We start from the raw sequence: 23,508 nt of genomic DNA on the forward strand, positions 1-23,508 counted from the left end.
CGCCCCTCTCACTCACTTACTCTCTCAAATAAATCTTAAAAGAAGGAGGAGAAGAAGGCGGAGGAGGAGGAGAAGGACAGTTTTGGTCAAGAGTACACTTGGAAGTTGAAGATCTACAAGCTGATTTTCTTAAAACTTCTTGTACCCCAGAGGTACCCCACCTCCAATGAGAGGACCATTGGACCTCCCACCAGAGGAGAGATTCACATCCAGAATCCAGATTTCTTGTGCTCGAGGATGTGTTATGCTTCTGTCTACCTAATGTTGTTCCCATATTCTCCTACTCTCCTTTCTTATTAAAAGTTTTAAGGGCCATTGTGAATCCCAGCTCCTACCTAATGCCTCCTTCCCTTTTTTTGAATTCCCCCCACCCTTAGAGTTTGAACCTCACTTCCCATCCCTGAAATATATGAGTTATACTGGTAGTTTTGCTTCATGATACTTTCAATAGGCTTTAATGAAGTTCCTTGCAATAGGTTTGGTGTACTTGCAAAAGAAATGAACTTTGATTATCAGCTAGCACATAAGCTGCAGGAGTGCAAGGACTGTTTTCTTCTGTGCCATATAACCGGCACCTAGCATAATACCTGGCATATAAGGGCTTAATAAATAATTCATTGAATAAATGAATAGACTTGAGTTTTGATTGTAGCCCCTTCATCACTTTTAAGCTACATGACACCCATTCATTTTAGAATTTAACCATTCAACAAACAATTGTTGCATGCTAAGAACCAAGCACTGCGCTAGCTACTGGGGACATGAGTTGAAGAAGTTATGTCCGTGCCCTCAAGGAATTCATGCATGTAGTTATGGAGGCTGTTACATGAAGTAGGGTGGGAAGGACGGTGAGTGGATAGACCCAGAGGAAAGAAACGGAGGGATCTATTAGCAAATCTATAAAGCAGAGGCATAGGAGGTTCTCCTGGGCTAGGTTGTCACAGACCCCAGGTGCCACATCTGGGATGGTGAACTTGACTGATCAGATATGGGACAAGATGGAGAAGGAGTCAAAGGTGAGCACACAGGAGGAGGTTATGAAGGGCCTTAGCCATGGTGGTAGCCATAGCCATAAAGAAGGAGGGATAACTATGAGACTGTGGAGGATCTAACAGATTTCATGGTTGTGCATGAGAGGGTTGTGCATGAAGGGGTTGAGAAGGAAGGAGCATCCTAGATTCTCAGATCTCTGTCTTAGGTGACAAGGTCAGTGAGTTGAATAGTATGGGGAAAGAGAGAGTTTGGAAGGTTTTGGGCAAGCTAACCTCCCCGAGCCTTGTTTTTTTTTACATGTAACATGAGAATAATAATATCCCCCTCTTGGGTTGCCACGAGAACTAAATAACCAGGGAAACTGTATAGAATAGATGCTTACTAAACACTTTTGGGTGATATAATAATAGTGCTGGCTCCTATGCCACACACTTAATCCTCACAACAACCCTATAAGATAGGTACTATTATCATCCCTATTTTACCCATATGGGAGCTGAAGCACAATCAGGTGGCAAACTTGACCCAAGTCACCCAGTTAGTAAGTGGTCCAGTGTACTTTCCCAGCCCCTGCCCTCCACCTGACTCCTTCTGGGACCTATAACTGGACTTGAGGCAGGAAAGATAGATGGCAGACTCAATCAAGGATCCATTCCAGGGATGCCAGGATGGCTCAGAGGTTGAGTGTCTGCCTTTGACTCAGGGCGTGATCCCGGGATCTTGGGATTGAGCTCTACGTCAGGCTCCCTGCTTGGTGGAAAGCTAGCTTCTCCCTCTCCCTCTGCCCCCTGCTTGTGTGCTCTTTCTCTCATTCATTATCTCAAATAAACAAATAAAATTTTTTTAAAAAGCATTCTTTCCAAGAGCAGTTTTTATTTGGAAATGTGCCTCCACAACTTGGTGGTAGTGTGAGGGCACATGCTATTGGCTTGCTTGTTTACTCTTTTCCAGCCCAGGGCATAGGGTCCTTGGGGTTAAGGCACAGGATCAAGTTCTCAAGGATCTACACCCTAGACTGCCTCAGTGGTCAGGGGCCTGGAGCTGGTGCCAAAAATGAATGAGGCTCCGTTCTGGACTGTCATGGTTGGGGGACCTGGGCTCCTGGCACCAGGACCTCAGCTCCCTCTTCTGTAGGGGCTGGCATCACCCACAGGCCAGCTGTGGCCAGGATCTGGTGGGTAAGAGGTTGAGGGGGAAAGAAGATGGCAGAGGCTAATTTTCTGGTGCTGGGTCCAGTTTATCTTCCTGAGGGGTGGAAGCCGAGATAGGGGCCTCATCCCCACCATTGAGGGACTTCTGCTGCTCACTGCTGCTGGGCGAGGGCGTCCTGGTGCCCTGGGACCCCCAGCGGGTCAGGCGCTTTAGGGAGGAGTCACGGCGGGCAAGTAGATGTGGCTGGAAGCCTGTGAAGGAGCTGCTGATGGTGGGACGCTTATCTGGCAGAGAAAAGGCAAACACGAGTAAGGAGAAAGGTGCATGCACAGGGAAGAAGTGGAAGGGGCCTCCCTCACCCCATGGGGGAGAGGAGAATCTTGTGGCTTTCAATCCCACGTGGATTCTGTAGATCTGGAGGTATTCCTTTCTCCCTCCCTTCTCCCGCCCCACTCCAGAGAAAGCTCCAGGGTCGACCCCTTCTCACCTCCAGGCTCAATTGGGTGCATGAGCCGGTTCATCTGAACATTCCAGTGTTTCACATTGGTGCTGGCCTGGCGCAACTTCTGCTGGGCAGCCTATGGGGGGCAGGGCCAGAGGAGAGGGGTCAGAAACACCATCCTAGACAGGGTGTCTTGACCTTTTCAGGTTTGCAGGCCCCTTAGAATCTGACAAAGGCTATTGATCATCTCCCCAGAAAACTCATGTATGTGTGTGTGTGTATATATATATATATATATATATATTTCCAATTTCCTATACACACACACACACACACACACACGCAGCTTCCAATTTCAGTGGTTTTGTGGATCCCCAAAGGGTCAAAGATAATCATCATTATAGTTTCCATTCATTAAGCAGCTAAGATGTGCTAAGTACTTTATTATTTTTATTTATTTATTTATTTATTTATTTATTTATTTTTAAGATTTTATTTATTTATTCATGAGAGATGCTGAGAGAGGCAGAGACATAGGCAGAGGGAGAAGCAGGCTCCCCACGGGGAGCCCAGTGCGGGACTTGATCCCAGGACCCTGGGATCACAACCTGAGCCAAAGGCAGATACCCAACCATCAAGCCACCCAGATACCCCAGTACATTTATTATTTCAGTTAACCTCCAGGGCAGAAGTTAACAACAAACAAGTGCAAAAGAAGTCAAGCAACTTGCCCGGGAACCTATGTTGTGCTATAAACCCCTGTACCATACCACCTCTCTGGGACCAAATGCAAAACCCCAGCCATTAGCAGTGGTTGTCATGTAAGGGAACCACAGTGGGACTTTCCCTTTCTATGTCACATGTTTGTGTTCCAATTTTTTACGTGACTGTGTCAGCCAACAGCGCAAAATAAAATAATATTAACAGAACATTAAAGACTAGGGGCACCTGGGTGGTTGAGTTGGTTGAGCATCTGCCTTTGGCTCGCGTCATGATCCTGGGGTCCTGGGATCCAGCCCCACATGGAGCTCCCTGCTCAGTGGGGAGTCTGCTTCTCCCTCTCCCTCTGCTGCTCCCCCTGCTTATGCTCTCTTTCAAATAAATAAAATCTTTTTTTTTTTTTTTTTAAAGAACATCAAAAATTAAACAACAACAAAACCCCCTCTTCTATGGAGATTACAGCCAAAGGGCCCGGAAAGCAAGCTAGGGATCTGGAAGAGCACTGAAGAAAATTTTTTGTCCAGATTCATAATAATGATAAATATAGCTGCTAATGTTTCTTCCGCACCTGCTCCGTACCAAGTATCCCTATTAGCTCCTTCAGTCTTCAAACAATGCTATTACAGGCCTCTTTCTCAGAGGGGCTTGAAACTCAGAGAAGTCAGGCAATTTGCCTGAGGTCACACAGCCAGGAAGGGACAGAGTCACGGTTTGAGGGAAGGTTCCAGATCCTGCACGAAGGTGCTCACCGCCGGGCCTCCTTGCTACGTCCCCCCACCCCCACTGCCCCTGGGGCCTCACCTCCACATCTTCGTCGGCCCTCTGCCGGTTCTGTCGTACTTCCTCCAGCTGCTGCTGCGCCTGCTGCAGGGAGCGGCTCTGCAGCGCCATCTCTTGCTGCAGCTCTTGCTTCTCCTGCTGCGCCCGCTCGATGTATCGCTCCTGCTCCTCCTTCAGCTGCAGCAGCTGCTTCAGCTTCTCCTCCTCTTCCTCTAGCAGCCTGCCGGGTGCACACTGGGTTGTCTCCAGAGCCAAGATCCCTCGCAGGTGCCCAGCAAGTGGGATGCTGGGGAGCCAGGGAGGGGACCCGAGAGCGGGTCCTCAGTCCTACCTGGTCTGGGCTAGGCGCACGGCTTCCTCATCCCGCCGAGCTTTCACTTCCAGGTGCAGGGCCTCCTCGAGCCTCTGCTGCATCTCCTCCAGCTCTTGGATCCGCTGCCGCTGCCGGGCAGCCTCCTCTTCCTTGAGTTCCATCTCGGCCTGCATGGAGGCCCGAGCCTGTGCGGGGATGCGGAGACGCAGAGCCACGTCACTGGGGTCACTGGGGGCCCGGCGTGGGGGAGGGGAGTCCGCAGGTGTGCTGCCCTTTCACCACGGCTCTGGCTCCCGCTAGGCTGGCCCACATGGCGATTTCCCAGTGAAGATCTAAGGAATTCCTTCATGTCGGGGTTTCCTGATCCGATCCCTTTCTGGGAGCCTGACTAGGTCAGATAATGGTCAGTGAACAGATGCTACCTGGGGGGCAAGGGGCTCAAGACACGCCCTGCCTAGCACAAGCCTTAATAATTATTATTATGCGTTATAATATTAGGTATTATGACTATAATTAGGGCTGGTGCTAGGCAGAGTGACTGTAATTATAATAATTGTTGTAACAACTATAGGTGTTTCCTCATTTGATCCTTACCATACCTCTATGAGCACAGTTATCATCAACATGTCACTAAGTAATGGAGGCACAGAGAGGCTAAGTAACTTGCCTGAGATCACAAGGCTCCTAAGAGGCAGAGCTGGGATCAAATCCAGATGTCTCTAACTCCAGAACTAGATCTCTTAAATTCTAAATCTGATTGCCTAGTCGGCCTCCACATTCGTCCCTCCTTACTCCCAAGCTGAATTCCTCAAACTAATTTCACTATGAAACTTAGATCAAGTCTAGTCCAATCTAGTCTAGCATGGGTCCAAGCTCATTGCCAGCTAGGGGGGATCTTTAGCAGCCCCACCCCCAGTCAAGGTCTCTGAACCAGGCCCCACTCAATACCTATAGCACTCAGCGCCGCCCCCCATCTTTCAACTCAAGCCATCCTTCCGCCGGGTTCCTGCACTCCCACCCCTTCCTTAGTCCCGCCCTGGCACAGGCCTCCGCCCACACGCACTTTTCAAGCGCGCGGGTCCCAAGTCCCACACTCCAAGCCCCGCCCCACGCTCCTCCTTCCCCAGCCCAGGGCTCCGCCTCCGGTCCAGGCCCCGCCCCCGGCTCTCGGCTCCGCGGCCGGGTCTCTCGGCTTCCTTCCGAGCTCAGTCCCCGGCAGGTACCCCGCCCCACCTGCTCCGCCTCGCGCAATTGGCCCTCGAGCGCCTGCTGCAGCTCCCGGTGCTGGCTGCGGCGTCGCTCCTCCTCCTCCTGGAGCAGCCGCTCGGCCTGCCGCTGCGCCTCCTGGAGCAGCTCTAGCTCCTGCAGCTTCCGCTCCTTCTCCTCCTGCAGCTGCTGCAGCCGCAGCAGCTCTTCCTCCTTGGCCGCCCGCCGTCGCTCCCGCTGCTCCCGCTGCTCCCGGCGCTTCTGCTTCAGGTCCTTGTGCAACGACGTCTTGCCCTCGGCCTGCAGCCGGATCGCGGTCTGGATGGCTGCGGAGGGGGATCAGGAGGGGGTCAGCAGCGGGCCAGCAGAGAGCAGCGCGGTCCTCGAGTCCCCCCTCCAGCCTCCCGCTGGGCAGTGTTATCACCCCCTTTTCACAGCCCCAGGCCACCCAGCGAGCACTCACCAGCCGTCCATTCTTGGCGCTGGCGCGTGTCTGAGGCGCTCATCTCGTACGTGCGGGAGGCAGTCTTCACGCAGAACATGCAGCGCTTCCCCTCTCGGTCGGGCAGCACCTGGGAGAAGGCAGGTGGCTCCAGACAGGCCGCCTTCACTGGGGTCGTGGCCACACCCGCCGCAGGGTGCTCCAGCTCCATCCCCCACCCCTCCGTCTTGGGGACCGTCCTCCCGGTCATCGCTCCCACTCCGCCAGGAGCCTGCATGGCTGGGCACGGACAACTATGCCATTATGGGCATACTAACAACTCTTGGAGCCTCTGCTCTTTGGAGGGAGGGCCAGGGTGTTCCCATCTTGGTGCCTCTCCAGGGGAATTAGCACCTAGTCCATTACTGAGTGTTTATGTAGATCATTCTTGAGCACTTCCAGTGACAGAGTCCTCATTATCCAAATCATTCTTTTCACATAGCCCTGCCTGTTGAGAAAGTTCTCCATTCATCCATTCCAGTTATTTTGGAGTGTCTACTGAGTGCGGCTCATTGTTCTAGGAGGTGTGCCTGACAGACCAAATCTCTGCCTTTCCTAAACTTATATTGTAGTAGAAAATAACAGCTACCATGTATTGAGCTTCTTAAAAAAAAAACAAAAAAGATTTTATTTTAAAGCAATCTCTGCATCCAATATGGAATTTGAACTCACACTCCCCACCCACATCAAGAGTTGCATGCTCCACCAACTGAGCCAGTTAGGTGTCTCATGTATTGAGCTTCTTATGCTCTAGAGGCTAAACTACTGTTTTTTTTTTAATTTTTATTTATTTATGACAGTCACAGAGAGAGAGAGAGAGGCAGAGACATAGGCAGAGGGAAAGCAGGCTCCATGCACCGGGAGCCCGATGTGGGATTCGATCCCGGGTCTCCAGGATCGCGCCCTGGGCCAAAGACAGGCGCTAAACTGCTGCGCCGCCCAGGGATCCCCTAAACTACTGTTTTATATGCATCATTTTCTGGGCAATTCCCAAACAATCTTGCTAGACAGGCATAATTAGCTTCACTTTACAGAAAAAAGAAATTGAGGCTTTACTAAGTCTAGGAACATGCCCAATTCACACTAGGAATGCCTATTAGTGGTGGAACTAGGCTTTCTGCCTAAGATCTATGCTCTGTCCTCAGTGACATCTATTTCCTTATGTGACAAAAATGGAGAGAGCCTAGGATGGGTATAATAATAATTTTTTAAATAATAATAATGTTTTAAAATGTAAAAAAACACATGTCCACAAGGACATGGAGAAAGTGGAACTCACACACCGCTGGTGAGAATGTAAAATGGTATGGCTGCTATGGAAAACAATTTGGTTATTCCTTAAAGAGTTAAACATAGAATTACCATATGATCTAGCAATTCTACTCCTCAGTATGTACCCAGAGAAATGAAAACATAGGGCTACCCAGAAACTTCTGCATAGATATCCAAACCAGCATTATTCACAATAGCAAAATGGTGGGAACAACCCATTTTCCACCAATGAATGAGTGGATAAACAAAATGTGTTCTCTACACATGGAATATGACTCAGTCACAAAAAGGAATGAAGTCCTGACCCACGTCACAACATGGATGAACCTTGGAACATTATGCTGAGGAAAAGAAGCCAGTCACAAAGGGACAAAATACTACATGATTCCATTACATTCTAAGTACCCAGAATAGGCAAATTTGTGGAGACATTAAGTAGAATACAGGTTACCAGGGGGTGAGGGGAAAGGAGGGGATGAATTCTTTCTTAACAGGCAGAATTTCTGTTTGGGATGATGAAAAAGTTTTGGAAATAGATAGTGGTGAGGGTTACACAACATTGTGAACAAACTTAATGCTATGATTTGTACACTTCAAATGGTTAAAATGGCAAATCTCATGTTACGCGTGTGTGTGTGTGTGTGTGTGTATTTTAGTAAAATTTAAAGTAATTGTTTTAAGTCTCTAAAATAACAACAGAGAGCCAGGGGAGGGGAAGGACGGGAGGAGAGGGATGTGAAGAAAGACTAGGAAGGTATAGAATTGCCAAAGAGAATGGAATTTGGGTGAAGGAGAATAACTTTTCAAGAGGATTTTTATAAGTTTGACTGTGTGGATGCCTGGTTGGTCCAGTTAGTTTTCTCAGTCCTGATTTTGGCTCAGGTCATGATCTTGGGGTGGTGGGATGGAGCCTGGAGGCAGTGGGCCCCCTGCTCAAGGATTCTCTCTCTCCCTCTGCCCCTCCACCATTCATGCACTCTCTCAAATACATAAATATGTCTTTTTTTAAAAAAGGATTCTCTTTCCTTCTGCCCCCCATACCCCCCTCCCCCACGTGCTCTCTTTCTCTCTAAATAAACCCCAAAGCTTTGCTGTGTTGTGTAACGCATAAGACATCTCCTCTGAAATCCTTAGCAAAATCCACATTACTCACCAATGACTTTAGTATTTGATTTGCAGGGTTTTTTTGTTTTTTGTTTTTTTAAGTGCTGGCATGGATGAGAATGTCCTCGAGACATCCAGGGTTGCAGTCATAGAAGCAGACATTTGCCACTGGGGCTTTTTCCATTCACCCTCCTCCCACCCCTCTTGCCTTTACACCCTCAGCCCCCACCCCAGAGCCTCTGGGCCTGGAGTTGTGCTCCACCCCTTCACCTGTCCCCCTCACCTCCACACAGCATTGTGCATCCAGTGGGATAGTGCCCCTTTTCTCCTTGCACTCTTCGCTCCCAAAATAGCAGAGGGAGCTGGGCTGCAGCTGGAACCAGCGTTCCGTCCAATTCCTCCTCAGGTGCCCTCGCTTCCATAGGTAGCCCTGCCAGCCAGAGCAAAGTCAGGTTTCACTCCCCCCACCCTGCCCCCATTCACCCTGCCTCAGGGTCCTCCCCGAGTTCTCAGCTTGGCCTGACCTGCTTCAGGACATCTTGGATGAGCTCCTGGTAGACTTCGTGGATGGCCATGCTGAGCGTGTCCCGTCCCACACCTCGAAGACAGCGCCCTGAGTTGAAGAGCTCCAGGAACTGCCAGACGCTGAGCCCTCCGGTGGTCTGGGCTGCCTGGGCTTCCTGGGCCAGCAGCTCCTCCAGCTCGCCCAAGCCCACCTCCAAGCTCATGCTGCTAAGCACCTTCTTCAGCAGATATTCCACCTGGAGGAGGGGGAAGGCCTGGTGACTGCAGCAGGCAGCGTTGCCTCTGAAGGGGTGGGGGCGCTCTGGCTCCCAGGGCCTGTGCGGAGATGTCCAGGGACAGGGGGTAGGGGAGCAAGAGGACTAAATGTCGGGTGGAAACCAGGGTAGATTTGGGAAGGGGGGGTTGTGGAGCCCCAGCCCCAATTCAGGCATTCCTCTCCCCTCCCCAGCTTCCAGGCCCACGTCCTTCTCCTTGAGCTTTCAGTTAAGCATGGGGTGAAGGTTGAGGGCTGGAGGCCAGGCAGAGGCAACCACTCCTAAAAGATGTCAGAGGAGGTGTGAGGACCTTCTCATCCAATACCCTTACTTTGCCGATGACAAAACTGAGGCCCAGAGGGGGAAGTGACTTGTTCTAAATCATACAGCAAGTTCTGGCAGTCAGAACTCGATTTCTATCTCCTGAATCCCATCAGAGTCCTTATTCCAAGCCCAAGCCCCAACCCTGAGGATCCTTCCTTTATGGGAGGGCAAAGGGACTGGGGGTGGGGGTAAGCAGGGCAGGGACAGGAAACCTGCTACAGAGGAACAGGAAGTGGTGGTTGGGGTACATCCTGCTGCAGTTTGTTCATACATGCTGATCACAGCAGCAAGCCGCCTTCTGGCCTCTGAGGGCCCCCCTTACCCTGACAGGCAGGGGTCTGACAAGGGTGCCTAGCCAGGTGCCTGTGTAGATGGACACATGTCCCTTTCCTGCCGCAGCAGCTTCTTGGGAAACTCTCTTTAGGACTTTCATTCTGAAGGTTACCAGGTCTCAGCTGGGAGTGGGGTGGCGTGTACCATTTCAGGGATTTGGTATTTCCCTCTCCCTTCCCAGAAACAGAAGGAGACAAATCTGAGTGCACTTAGATATACCAGGACTTCTTATAACACAGACAAGCCATCCCCTCCGTACCCTAAGACCTAGATTCACCCTGGCATCTGCACAGCCACCAAAAGGGCTAAAAGGTCAGGAGAAGGCTGAGAGAAGTGGTATGGAGTGGGGGCACCTGCCCTGGCTTCTTCACCCATGAGTTGAGGAGGTAGAGGCACCAATTCCAGGCTTCCACACTCAGGATGCCCTCTCTGGAGCCTGGAGCTGGGTCTCCTCTGGCCCTGCCCTTGGGGAGAGGAGAGGGATGGGAAGAGAGGGGAAGGAAAATCCAGAACCAGGGCCAGATTTGGTTGCCCCCTGGAGTAATGGGCCAGACATCCCAGGCAAGTCTCCCTTCTCCTCATATAGTAACCTTCTCAGATTGCCACAATGCCTAAAATCCTGCCATTCAATCTTAAATGTTTTCATTTGTAAATGCCCAGTAAGGTATCAGCCATTTCCACCTCTGTAAATAAAACTCTGAGGTCATTTTCGTCTTTTGAGGGCTAACAGAGGCCTGAAGGAAGTATAGTTTTGGTCCTCGGGACACAGTGACTCTGACATGGGCAATTCTTGGCATCGGGAGGCGGCTGGGTGCAGAGAGGCACCGGCATGGGGAGACCAAGAAGAAAGGGGATGTGGGAAAGGTACACGGGTGATTTGGCCTCCTTCACAGTTTAGCTGAAGCCTGGCCCCAGTGATTCTGTCCCCAGTGCTGCCATCACTCTCACCTCGTCAGGAACCATGATCAGAGGGTACTTGTCCTCAGACAGGAAGTTGAAGAGGCACCAGAGGCGGAAGGCGTCCTCATTGGAGAGCATGCTGTTCCCATTGCTGTCTACCCGGTAGTTCTTCTTGGCCGTCAGGGTCCAACACAGCTCATCAAAGTGCTCCTTAACGAAGGCCCCTTCCTCCACCTGCCACCAGGCCTGCAAGTCAGCCAAAACGGCCACCCATCCCTGCTCTGCCACCAAACTAGGCTCTTGCTGCTTTCTTGGGGTCACCTATTTCCCTGCACCCCACCTGTTCTAACTTGAGGAAACCCTGAGCTGCTTATCAGATAACTAGATGATTCCAACCACCCCACCACCACCATACCCACTCAAGACCCCTACCAATACAGAAACTGGTCCCTCAGCCCAGGGGAGAAAGAACGGGAGCCCAATGGGGGATGGATGACATGGAAGAGGCTGAGAAGAGAGTGGACAGCTGGGAGGAGCACGGACACAGCACCAGGGGAAGCTGGGAGCCCTATGTAAAGGTCCCAGCTGGAGATGGGAGGTGAGCCTGGCAGGAATGAGGTGGAAGGGTGGAGGTAGGAGAGAGGTGAGGGGGGTGGAAGGGGGAGTGAAGAGGGGCAAGGCGGGGCAAGAGGCTGGAACCTGAAGGATGGAAGTGGGAGGGAGGGGATGGAAGGTGGGGACAGAAGGGGGGCGGTTATAGGTGGGAGGAGTTGGGCTGGCAATGTACTGGGGAGTGGGGAGAGGTGCCCCCTCCTGCCAGGCCCCACCTTGTCCAGGATGTATTTGTTGAGGTAGGGCATGTATCCTTGGCTGGACACGGGGCCATCGTCGTCATCTCGGAAGTGCTCCTCCAGGGCCACAGGGTCGTGTGGAATGTGCAGGACCGTGTACAGGTTGTGGGACAGCACCTGAGACAGAGTGGCACTTTGCCTTCCTGTGCCCCAGCCAAAACTGGGCCAGAGGACCGCTGCCACCACTTGGCTCAGCCCCAATCCTATCCTGGCTAAGGCCTTGGCACACAATGCTCACCTCTATCATAACCCAAACTTATGCAATTATATACAAGGGAATATGACTCAACCAAAAAAAAAAAAAGGAGGAAATCTTGTATTTGCGACAACATGGGTGGACCTTGAGGGCATTAAGCAAAATGAAGTAAATCAGAAAAAATATATATACCATATGATCTCACATATTTATGTGTGGAATCTAAAAAACAAGTTAACCTCCCCTCCCCCCAAGCTCATAGATACAGAAAACAGACTGGCGTTTGCCAGGGGCAGGGAGTAGTGGGGACAGTGGAATAGGTGAAGGAGGTCAAAAGATACAACTTCCAGTGATAAAGTAAGTCATGAGGATGTCAAGTCCAAATGGAGACTATAGTTAATAATACTGTCTGGCAAAGCTGAAAGTTGCTAAGAGAAGATCTTAAAAATTCTCATCACAAGAAAGAAGCTTTGTAACTGTGCATGGTGATGGATGTTAAGTAGACATTGTGATGATCATTTCCCAATATATACAAATATCGCATCATTATGTTGTACACCTGAAACTAATATAACGTTATATGACGATTATACCTTAATAAAAAACCGAATAACCTAAAATGTACTCCCTTACTATGCACCAAGCACGGAGCCAAGCACGTTACATATAGTTCACCTAACCCTCGGAACAATTGTTAGTATCCCCATTTTACAGGTGAGGTAAGAAAGCTAGGATTCAAACCCAAGCAGCCATATTCTGAGCCACTGTAGTAGGTAAGGATGTCCTCTTTCTGCAGACAAGGACACTGAGGCTCAGGACATTCAGTAACTTGCCCAAGGATCCAAGGTGAGCAGGAGTCTGGGATTTAAATCCAGTCCCACAGATTCCAAAGCCCAGGTGCTTCCTAGGACGTTGGGCTGACAACAGGGAGGTGGCTGTCACCCTGCGGCAGCCAAGTTTCTTATCATTTCCATCGAAGCCTCAGTGTTTAGGCTGCAGTGTGCCAGCTCCAAGGAAAGCGCTCAGGTGTATCTGCTCTAGAAAAGGCAAGTGCAGTTCTAGTCACTGCCCTTCAGAGATGGAAAGCTGGAGACGGCTCAAAGAAGGGTCATGAAAAATGGTCTGTGACACATGGAGGAAAAGACCCAGAAGGGGTGGTGGCCATGATGGTGCCGAGGGGAAACCTGAGTTGGCTATCAAACCCATGACATAAGAACAAAGGGGTTGAAATTTGAACAAAATCAGGAAAAAAAATCAAATTGCCTTGGGGTTAATTCTGCCGTAGCACTTAAAACAGACTGAAGGATGAAAATACAGCTGAGTGGCTCAATCGGTTGGATGGCCACCTCTTGATTTTGGCTCAGGTCCTTCATCAGGTTTTGCAGTGAGTGGGCAGTCTGCTTAGGATTCTCTCCTTCCTCCTCTGTCCCCCACCCTCCTGCTCATACAATCTAAAAAATAAAAATAAAAAAAATTTTGGAAAAATGGTAAAATAGTCATTATTGCACAACTACTATGTGGCAGCCACCGTATGAGGTTCTATACCCCATGTCTAACCTCCACTCCAACTGTGATACACACACACATTATCCCTGTTTTTCAGATGAAGATGCTGAGGCTTGGGGAAGTTAAAGAGTAAATAGCTGAGCTGAGGTTGGAACCGGGTGTGCCTGGCTCTGAAGGCGACCTCACTATTACAGTGCTGACCCCAAGTCCAGGTGGATTGTGAACTCTGGAGACAACGTCTCTGCTCATCTCTATGTCCCACACCCTCTACGTCCTCTTCTCACATGAAGGGCAGTCGATGAATGCTGCTTCCACCACCAGTAGTTATGCTTAAAATCAGTTCCTGATGCAGGAGCTGGCCACATCCCAGAGGTGGCGCGTGCACCAAGTCTTCACTTCTTTATTCTCTTGTGAGATGAGGCGGACCAAAGGATTGAGACTTTCCTCCAGTATTCTCCTGGGCCTCAGGCTTGACTGGGCAAAGTGGGAAGTTGGAAGGCCTAGCAAGAGGGTGCTTCTCTTTTCTCTCATTCCTCTCCAGGCAACCATCCCTGACCTGCACACCCACCACCCTCTTTCCCATGCTCTTCATCTCCCATGCATGTTTGGTTTTGCTTCTCCTGTTCTAGAGTACATCTTAAGTTTCTTCCTGAGGAACTCTGTTGTCTCCACCCATATTTGGTAATGGAGCCTTGCTTTTCCTTTGAGAAGCACCTCTCCCTTATTCTCAATATCTGTGGTATCAACTATTTGCAACCCTAGCCCACCTGCCTGCAGGGGTGGGCACATCAGAGTCATGGTGATTGATGATTGGCTCAAGGAAGGGCATATGATCAATCTTGGACCAATGAGAATCAGCCCTACGATTTTTGCTTCCTCTAGTGGAAAGAGGTATACTCTTCCCCTGGAATTGCTAAGCTGGTGCTCACTTGGTAGCCCTAAAACTGGAACAGCTAAGCTATTAGAAGGGAGTTGAACACCTTCACCTGTCCCATGGAGAGGCTGTGAAGATGGAGTGAGAGGACACGTGAAGAGAGCCAGTTGGATCTGTATGGAGCAAATGTTAGATCCCTTCCTGTACAGAAAGTGCAATTTTTTACTTAATGAATTGACATAGATCACAAGACTGATAACACCAGGTATTGAAGAGGTTGTGAAGTGAGGACACAAATGCCCTACTGTTGAGGTGTGAATTGGTAATCTTTCTGGAGGCCAAGAATGTATCAAACTTAAAATTGGGCAGGATCCCAGCATTTTGATTGTTTTTATTTATTTTTTAAAGATTTATTCATTTACTTCAGAGAGAGAGAGAGTGTGTGTGTGTATGAGCTGGGGGAGGGGCAGAAGGAGAGGAAGAAGGGAAATGAACCTTTAGATGCTCAAGGGAACAGAGCAACATGTACGAGAATGTTCACTGAAGCATTCTTTACAATATGAGGAACAGGGACAGCTTGGGTATCCTTCAATAGGGGACAGGTACACCGTGTCATGGACCTACGTGTTGGTAGGAAAGATTTTACATCTGCCACTGGTGTGCTTACAGGCAAGTAATTTAACTTCTCTAAGACCTTGGTCTCCTCTGTAAGAATGATAAGGAGGTCTACTCCAAAGTTTTGTTTTTTTTTTTTTTTTTGGGTTTTTTTTTTTTTAATAAAGAGCTTAGCATAGCACCTGGTACATAGTTCATTGTTTAATAAAAGTTGTGTGCTATTTCTATTATTATGTTTTTATGAACAGACATGGAAAGATATGCATCCTATACCGGCTGGTGAAAAAAGCAAGCTATAGAATGAAATGTTTGTAAAATAAATGTGTGCAAAGATTAGGTTGAACCATGGCAAATTTTAATAGCTGTTTTAATAGGGCTGAAACAATACAATGTCAGCAATTTCACATGGTTCAACCTAGTATGTTTATTTGTACATAGGAAAAATCTAGAAGACTCAGCAAACTGTTAATAGCTATCACTCCACCATCCTTCCCCAGGGAGGGGAGGAACTTTCATCATCTTTAGTATTACATTTGTCTTTGAATTTTTTAACCAGTAACATGTTTTACTTATAGAATAAATTTCATCTTCCTTAAAATTATATTCTTCTACACTCTGTTTTTTTTTTTAACTAGGAGCATATATTGTTTTTATGACAAAAATTTAAAACTATAGAGATAAAAAGCAGAGTGCCATTAACCACTGTTATTTATGTACTCTGTTATTAAGTTGCTCTATAATAGCATTCTTTTGCTCTTCCCTTTTTGTGTGAGCATTTCTGGGTGTTCTACATTCTTTGAGCAAGGACTCTAAGCTCAGGCCTGATTCCAGACTCAGTATGATGTCCTGCACATGTTCAATGTTTTTGACTGACTCCTCAAGTCTAACTTAAATGCTCCAGTGGTTTCCCGTCGTTTTCTGAGTAAAATCGCAAGTCCCCCTAGAGAGGCCTTGGGCGCCATAGGACCCAACCTGCTGCACCTTCTCTTGCTTCATCCCTCTGGCTCACTTCTCTGCGGCTACTTTGGCCCTCTTGACATTCTTCAGACAGGCCAGGCACATACTTGCCTCAGGGCCTTTGCACTTGCTATTCCTTTATCCTAGAACATTCTTCTCCCAGGTCTAGGCATGGCACATACCCTCTTCTCCTTCCAATCTTTACTTAGATGTCACCTTCTCAAGGAGGGCTTCTCTGGACCATTCTATTTAAATCTATAACCCCATTCCCTCAATCCCCCCCCCCACAACTCTCTATCCCTATTTCTGCTTTATTTACTTCTATGTCATGAATCATCTTCCATTACATGATACATTTTTACTTATTTTGTTTTTCATCTGTATTCTCTGAGTAGAATGTCAGCACCACAAGGGGGGGAGTGATCTTTGTTCATTTTATTAACTGCTGTATTCACTGTTGTATCACCAGGTCTGGCACCTAACAGACACGCAATAAATATCTGTTGAATGCACCTAAACACTTCGCGGGAAGAAATAGGAGAAATACAAAAGCCAGACAGAGGTGGACTGAATCTCTCTGAGCAAATGAACCTCATTGGGCCTCAGTTTTCATAGCTCTAAAAACGGGGTTCGAAGAGATGACATACAAAATCCCTCCCACCCTGGGAATAGAACGGACTACGCAGCTGCATTGTCATTTGAGCTGTTCCTTGCCTCGGTTCCTCCATCTGCACTGTCCTCTAAGACCTGCTGTCGTCACTTGTACCTTTGGCTGGTGGAATCTGAGGGGCCCAGGACAGAGGCTCCAATCCCTGTGAGCCATCAGGTGTCAGGACAAGAAGGAACTGAAGGCTCCAGATGCTCGGGGCTCAGGGCCTCTCCCCAGAGAGCTCAGCAGACCTCAGACTGCCAGGCTTCCTGTGCCTGGGTGCGGGTTGGGGCTAGAGGTGGGGAGAGGGTGTGACCTAAGGAGGGTCAGGCTGGAAAGGAAATGGCAGGGGTGGAGACCAGAGTGCGCAGGAGCTCACAGGCTGATTTCTATCAATCCTCAGACCCAGAGGCAGGGACTCTCATAATCCTCCTTTGACAGATGAGGAAATCAAGGTGCAGAGAGGTGAAGTGTCTTGCTGGAAGTCTGCCTCTAAAGCCCTACTCTTGATCTCTCTGCCACGTTAGCTCTGGCTGAGCCTCAGAATCACCTGGGGAGCTGGTGAAACTGAAGTGAGCAGAGGCCCGCCCTGTCTCACTGACTCAGAGTTTCCAGGGGTGGGATCCAGGTGTCTGCAGCTTTCACAAAACGCCATTCGGGCTCCCTCAGAGAGGACTCTCACAGTCTCACCACCCAACCAAGCAGCCCCTGACCTCTGAGGTGGCAGCATTGACCTTTGAGAGGCTTCATTTATGCACTATATCCTCTGAAGGCATGTGGGGAAGTGGTTCTCCTCTAGGGGCTTGTGAGTTCCCTAAAAACTCAAGTGTGGTCATGGGGGCCAGTACCCATGGTCCTGTGGTTTCTAGCCATCACTGGATAAATACAAGGGATTTGGGAATCCATCAACAGCACCAAGTAATGGCTGCGGAGAAAATGAATAATCTCTTTTTTAGATGGCATATAGTTTTTTTTGTTTTTTGTTTTTGTTTTAATTTATCTAGGTGCCAGGTGATTCTTTTAAAATAAACAGATCCAGGGCACCTGGAAGGCTCAGTCTGGTAAGCTTCTGCTTTTGGCTTGGGCCATGATTTCAAGGTCCTGGGACTGAGCCCCACATCCCTGCATCGGGCTCCCTGCTCAGCAGGGAGCCTGGTTCTTCCTCTCCCTCTGTAGATCCTCCTGCTTGTGCTCTCTCTGTCAGATAAATAAATACAATCTTAAAAAAATATATACAGATCCTTGTAAGAGTTACTGAATGTATTTTTCTCAACCAGCAGGTACTAAAGCATAACTACTATCACTAGGGAGGAGCACTGGGAGTTTTAGAAGGTGGGGATTTCTGGATGAGCTCTGTATGCCTGTTGACAGCAAGAAAGGGCTAGAAGGGGTTGAGGGTGAGCACTAAAGAAAAGACAGGCTCAGGAAAGGGAAAGGGGAGGCTGTATCAAGGGTCAGTTTCATCTGCTAGATGTACTTCAGTAAAATTTTTTTTTGGTAGCCAAGCTGGATAGCCTGGTGATCCCCAGTTCAACCCTCTGTCTTTACAGACAAGAAACCGCAAGTTCAGAGTCGCAAGGCCACATGCCCAAGCTCATCCAGCTGAGGAGCAGGCCTATGTGGCTCTGAGTCAAGTACTCTGCACATCACTAAATCAGCCTGCCACTCCCTGCCATCCTAGCCTGAGACCAGCAGCAGGTAGGGGTCAGAACAAAGCTGAAGATCCCAGCCTGCAGATTCCTGGACTGGAGTTGCTCTTAACTTTCCCTTCACCAAAGGGAAGCTTGTTATTCCCCTCCACAGGTAAAGCCTGAAGCTCAGGAGTCTAGAAGACCTGAAAAAGCCCAGGAGGGAGGGTGCCAGTTTGCCCTCCTGCCCACCCCAGCTCCTGCCAGTCAAGGGGAAGGGGCAGGCCTCCTGTCTCCTAAGAGCCTCCTGAGCCAGAGACATACTGCTCCATCCACATCTCCAATCCCAGACCCCTCACCCCAATTCTCAGCTGATCCCCGCCGGTAGGCCTAGAACCAAGGCTTCTCCTCTAGGGAAAAGGACGTGGCCATTAAGAAACCCATCATTCCTAAGGCTCTCCTCCTTGCAGCCTTCTGGTGGAACTGCTACTCACTCCCAAAGTTCTTTAGAGAAGGGGGTTCTGGGGATCCTGAGAAAACTCAGAGTCCTCAACACCTGGGGAATTTTGTGCTCAATCTAAATCCATCCTGGGCAGAAGTACCATTCCTATTGGTCTAATTGTACTTTTCCAACTCACCTGGACAAAGGCCATTGTACTTTCTACAAAAATTCAATAGAGGAAAAGCTATCTGCTCTCTCCCTCAAGACTTCTCTTTTCCAGAGAAAACAATCCTGACTCCTTGGGCCACTTCTGAGGCCTCACTGTCCTTGCTCCTCCCTCCTTCCTCCTTCCTCATCATGGCTTTGTCCACCACAGCCAGTGGCAGCCTTTCTACCAACACATCAGGGAAGTGGTGACTGTCACAGACAGACATAGCTCGCTGGACTGGTACAGGTCTCCTGCCTGGTCCCAGTCAAGGACCTAAGGCCAGGGACAGTGTTAGTGGAGAGAGACTAACCCCAAGGTCTTCCCCCTTTTCCCCCAAGCCTTTGCAGGGGTGGGGTTGGCCCCCCCTGGTATCTCTCTCATCTACTTCTTCCTCTGACTTCTGACCACTTCTCTATTGCTCCTTTGCCTTTCTGGCATCCCTGCCCCCAACACTATCACTACTTCCTCCTATTCCAGTATCCCCCAGTATGGTCTTAGGGAAGAATCACCTTCCCTAGCCTTCTCTTGTATGACATGGGCCCAACCATCTCTGCTTCACCCACTACCTGGCCCAAGACTCCCATCGCTAGCCCAGATTCCCAGAGTGGACACATTTTCTGTTGAGTGGGGGAGAAATCTACCTTTGCTCCTGTGTGACTAAAGGCTGCTGACAGTGGGCCCAATTTGAGCTGAGACGTGGTACAGACAGCGGACAGTTCAAGTACATAAGCTCCTAATAGAACCTTCCCTGCAAATACTCAACCTATGGGGATGGAGAGTGGACGTCAATCTAGTTGGAGGTCAAGAAAAGAGGATCCAGGCAGGAAGCCTTACTGGCTGCTGGCACCAGGAAAAGGGGAACTACTCTCCATACGTGAGGGGTATAAAGAGCCTGGAGAGGTTACAGGGGCTACAGGGAATGGGGACAGACAACAATATTTTGGAGACAACAAACTATGGAGATTGGGATTATTCCTACAAGATATTATTAAAGGCAGTGGAAGATGATGGTAGGGCACGGGTTTCTGCAGGGATGGATTTTGGATGATCTGCTATTCTATCCTGAATCCCCCACTAGATGACATGATCTACAATAAAAGGATTTAAGTAGAATGTTAAGGAATCCTCCCCGATGATCAAAGGTAGGAGTGGACTGTCTTTCCTGGGGGAGTCCAGAATCATTTTTGTTTGGATGCTCATAAGTCTGGTTATGGAACAGATTATGGGATAGGGCCAGTTTGGGATATTCAAGCTTACTGTGTCCAAGTTCAGCAAAGTAGGGGTTGGAGTGGGGGTGGGGCATAACATCTCTCCTGCCTCATTCATCTCTCCCACGTTTGCAGGCACCTCCTACCTCGGTCATTAAAAATGGAGGTTTCCTGGAGGCTGCACTCGTCCTTTGGGGGTGTCCAGTGGAGACACCAGAAATCTAGGGCTTAGCTTTGCACCAGGCACAGAGCCACTCAGTAAACACGTGAACTGAATGAATGATCCCCTAAGGCAGGTCGCATATTGCTGAGGCTTACCCTGCTCCTGTCCCCCAGTGTTCCCTGGTTCCAAGAGCCAGGGATGGAGGAAGGAAGGAGAGAAACTTGCTGTGCTGGTCTCCCAGGAATTGTCTAGGACCTAGTACTAAACTTCAGGGCAATCACTGATGGGGCTCTTCCTGGGCTCGGATCCTACCTCCTCCCCACCTGAGGTCCCACGGCCAAAGGGAACAACAGTTTCCCAACCTGGTGTGGGAGAGGAGGGAAGGGTGAGCTGAGTAGCAGCAGAACAGGGTCTCTCCATTGCCGCTTCCCAGCATGGCTGCATCTGGGAGATGGGGTTCGGAGTAGCTGATTTCTGCCAAAGGTGACCCAGTCAGCCTGGTCTGGAACTGGGAGAGGCTCTTGAAGCCTCTCTCAGCTCGGGGAGGCAGTGACTGACAAGAACTAACTGTCTCTCTTCAAAGCCAGGAGGAAGCAGCAGGAAGGAGTAGGGTGCGTGCCCAAGCCTCACTCTGCGGAGAAGTGTGCTCATCACACCCAGTAGAGGATGTAGCCTGGCCTGTTGGCCTTCAAAAACCGAATAATGCCGCCTCCACCCTCCAGAGAGTTGGGGGGCAGGTCTCTGGGCAAAGGCTCCGCACGTGCCTCCCTGGGGTCCCAGAACATGGGCAGCAGCATCCAGCAGGCTGCACTGTCCCGACCACCCGGTCCCGTCTCCCCTTCCCAGGCCTGGGCCTTGGGATGGCTGAGTGCCATCAGCACAGCGTTCTTGCCTGGCTCCTGGGCGGCAGGGGCTGGAGGGGCATGTGTGCTGGCCTCTCCTGGGCCCCGGGGGCCCCTCACCTTGAGCTGGGACTTGGAGACCTTGCCGCTCTTCTCCACGTCCAGGGCAGTGAACGCGTACCAGATGGACTTCAGGAGCTCCTTGCGCAGGGCCATGGCTGAGGTACCCGCCCGGCCCGGGGGCGGCTCTGACACCGAGATCCGGTTTCAGGAAATGCAAACGGCTGCAGAGACCGCAGAGGGGCCATGGCGCGGAGCAAGAGCTCCACCTGCCTGCTTGCGCGTGCTTCCCAGCTGCCAGGAACCGGCCTGTTGCTCCTGCTCTTGCAGTGCTCGTGGGTGGCCCCTCTCTCTGTATGGGACCTGGGAACCAAACCCTGGAGAGCCAGGGCCCTGGTTCTGTTCAGTGTGAGGCCCTTTAGAAGCCTCCTCAGCCCCAGAATTTTCTGGGGGCTTCCTGGATTCCCAGAAGCAGCTTGCTGGAGAAGGGGGGCGGGGAAGCAAGCCCACCCTGCCTTTTGAACTTGGGTGAGTTACTAACCTCCTTAAGCAGTACCCTCATGGTAAAGCAGGAAAAATACCCACCTCTCACAGCTGGGAGGTCTGGGATGGATGTGAAGCAGCACAGGCACTGGACAAAGCATTTCTTTTAGGGCCATCTAACATCACTGTGGTGGTGGGGCTCCTCCCAAGTGGAAGAAAACAAAGGCAATGACACAAAGTTGGCAGAGGACCTGGGCCAGGGCAGCTCTCCAGGTCAGGCGGACTTGGCACGTGCTTGGTTGCCTCCCTATCCTCTGGGCTTTGGCTCTGAAAGGGCTCAGCTCACAGTGCTACCCACTCTGGGGTCACTGGCCCTGAAGATTAGAGCCTGTTTCTGAAGCATGTGTGTGTGTGTGTGTGTGTGTGTGTGTGTGTGTGTGTGTGTGTGAGAACCTTGTGGTGGGGCCTAGTTCCAGGGCCACTGACAGCAGGAGGCTTGGCACTCAGGGCCCTCCATGTCAGGGCTTCCTTTTCTGTAGCTCCATTGCCACTGAGATCACTCCAGCCCAGAACAGTGGACAGGGATGAAGCTTAGGTACCTGAGACACCCCTCCCCCTGGGGGCATGCCCTGGCCCCCCTCTGCTTCCAAAGAGCTGCTGGCCCAAGTAAATGGAAGCTTGCTAGGCATCTCAGGAAAGGGTACCTGGACTGGGGGAAGCTCCATTTCCAGGTGGCAGGAAGGGACTAGGATACATCCATCACTGTGAAGAGAGGAAAAGAGGCCCCTCCAACCCCTGCAGTGCTCCCATGCCAACCCAACCCTCTGGAGGCAAACCCGGAGTTCTTCCCTTCAGGTCCCTTTCCCTGTGTCCCTCCCTTCCCACCAGGGCTGGGCTGGTCCTCCCACACACTTTCCACTAGTGCCCCATCGTAGCTTTGGGATTCCACAGCATGGTCCCAGACACCTAGGTGGGCATCCCCAAAGCTGGGACTTTGGTCTTGGAGCAGCAGAATCAACCAGAGACCCTTGCTAACCTTGGCAAAGGCACCTACCTCCACTCCACCATGGGGCTTTGCCCACTTGGAGTAGGTGACCGTGTGGCTGGGTATGGAAGGGCTCTATATCACACCAGTAAGGTGGGGAAAAAACCAGAATTCCTCCAGTCCAACCATCCTGATGCCTGAGATCCAAGCAGAGCCTGACAGCAGTGGTCACAGTGGTTCCGTCTGGCTACCCTGGAGCCCACCTGCTCAGGTGTGGGCAGGAAGCCACTGGCTGCTACTCGGGGCTTTTCTTATACCTGGGCTTCTTCCCTCCGTGTCTCTGGTAGGCCAGTTCCATCAGTCTGGCACTGAGACTCAGAGGAGTTGTGTCAGGGATACAGACAGGGCTAAGAGCCTGATCTGACCAACTTGGCATCAGGGCCCAAAGAAGAAAGGGAGGGACCCAGGTGGAAACTTGGAACTTTTATTAAATACTCATTCACCCATTTGCCACCACCAACCAGAGCAGGAAAAAAAATTATCAAAATGGAATTAAAAAAAAAAAAAAAACCAACAAATTAAACCCAATCCCCAGTATGTACAAGGCCATTCCCTGCCTCTCTGCCACAGAGAGGATAGGGGGCAGCTGGGGGTGGGTGGGGCTGGGCACCTTTTCTCCAGCCGCAGGCCCCTGAGTGATTCTGACTACGGTGGCAGAAAGCTCTGCTGCCAAGTGGTCAGGTATCTTGGCAGGCTTCCAGGGAGGTGGTTATTGCTGGGAGGAGCAGGGCTGGGCCTGCTTGGCTCCTACTGGGCTGAAGAGTGGTGGGCCCCTTCCCCTGGTGGGCAGGGACCAGTTAGAACAGAGGACAAGTCCCCAGAGCAATCTCCATCGCCACCTGAGAAGGGGAGTGGATTGAGAGAAGGAAGGGTGTTCTCTGGAGGGAGAAGAGTGGGCACCCCGCTGACTCTGAGGACACTCCAGTGCAGCCTGGTGATCAGCTTGTCCTCTTTTGTTCCTGAGGATGACACACTCCCCTGA

General features: G+C 50.4%; 1 protein-coding gene across 1 annotated transcript; it reads right to left on the reverse strand.

Moving 5' to 3' along the window:
* Nucleotides 1–1,846: 1,846 nt before the first annotated feature.
* DEF6 (DEF6 guanine nucleotide exchange factor) lies at nucleotides 1,847–22,323 on the reverse strand. The gene is made up of 13 exons (XM_041762463.1): nucleotides 22,186–22,323; nucleotides 21,584–21,683; nucleotides 21,059–21,222; nucleotides 11,627–11,767; nucleotides 10,848–11,033; nucleotides 8,988–9,224; nucleotides 8,747–8,893; nucleotides 6,070–6,178; nucleotides 5,634–5,932; nucleotides 4,419–4,585; nucleotides 4,109–4,307; nucleotides 2,633–2,723; nucleotides 1,847–2,429 (listed from the first exon to the last, which is right to left on the reverse strand). Exons 3-13 carry the CDS (start codon nucleotides 21,152–21,154, stop codon nucleotides 2,206–2,208), a joined length of 1,896 nt encoding a protein of 631 aa, XP_041618397.1. The 5' UTR covers nucleotides 21,155–21,222; nucleotides 21,584–21,683; nucleotides 22,186–22,323; the 3' UTR covers nucleotides 1,847–2,205.
* Nucleotides 22,324–23,508: the final 1,185 nt, after the last annotated feature.

The sequence above is a fragment of the Vulpes lagopus genome, chromosome 1 (assembly GCF_018345385.1).
Source record: "Vulpes lagopus strain Blue_001 chromosome 1, ASM1834538v1, whole genome shotgun sequence".
Taxonomy (NCBI): Eukaryota; Metazoa; Chordata; class Mammalia; order Carnivora; family Canidae; genus Vulpes; species Vulpes lagopus.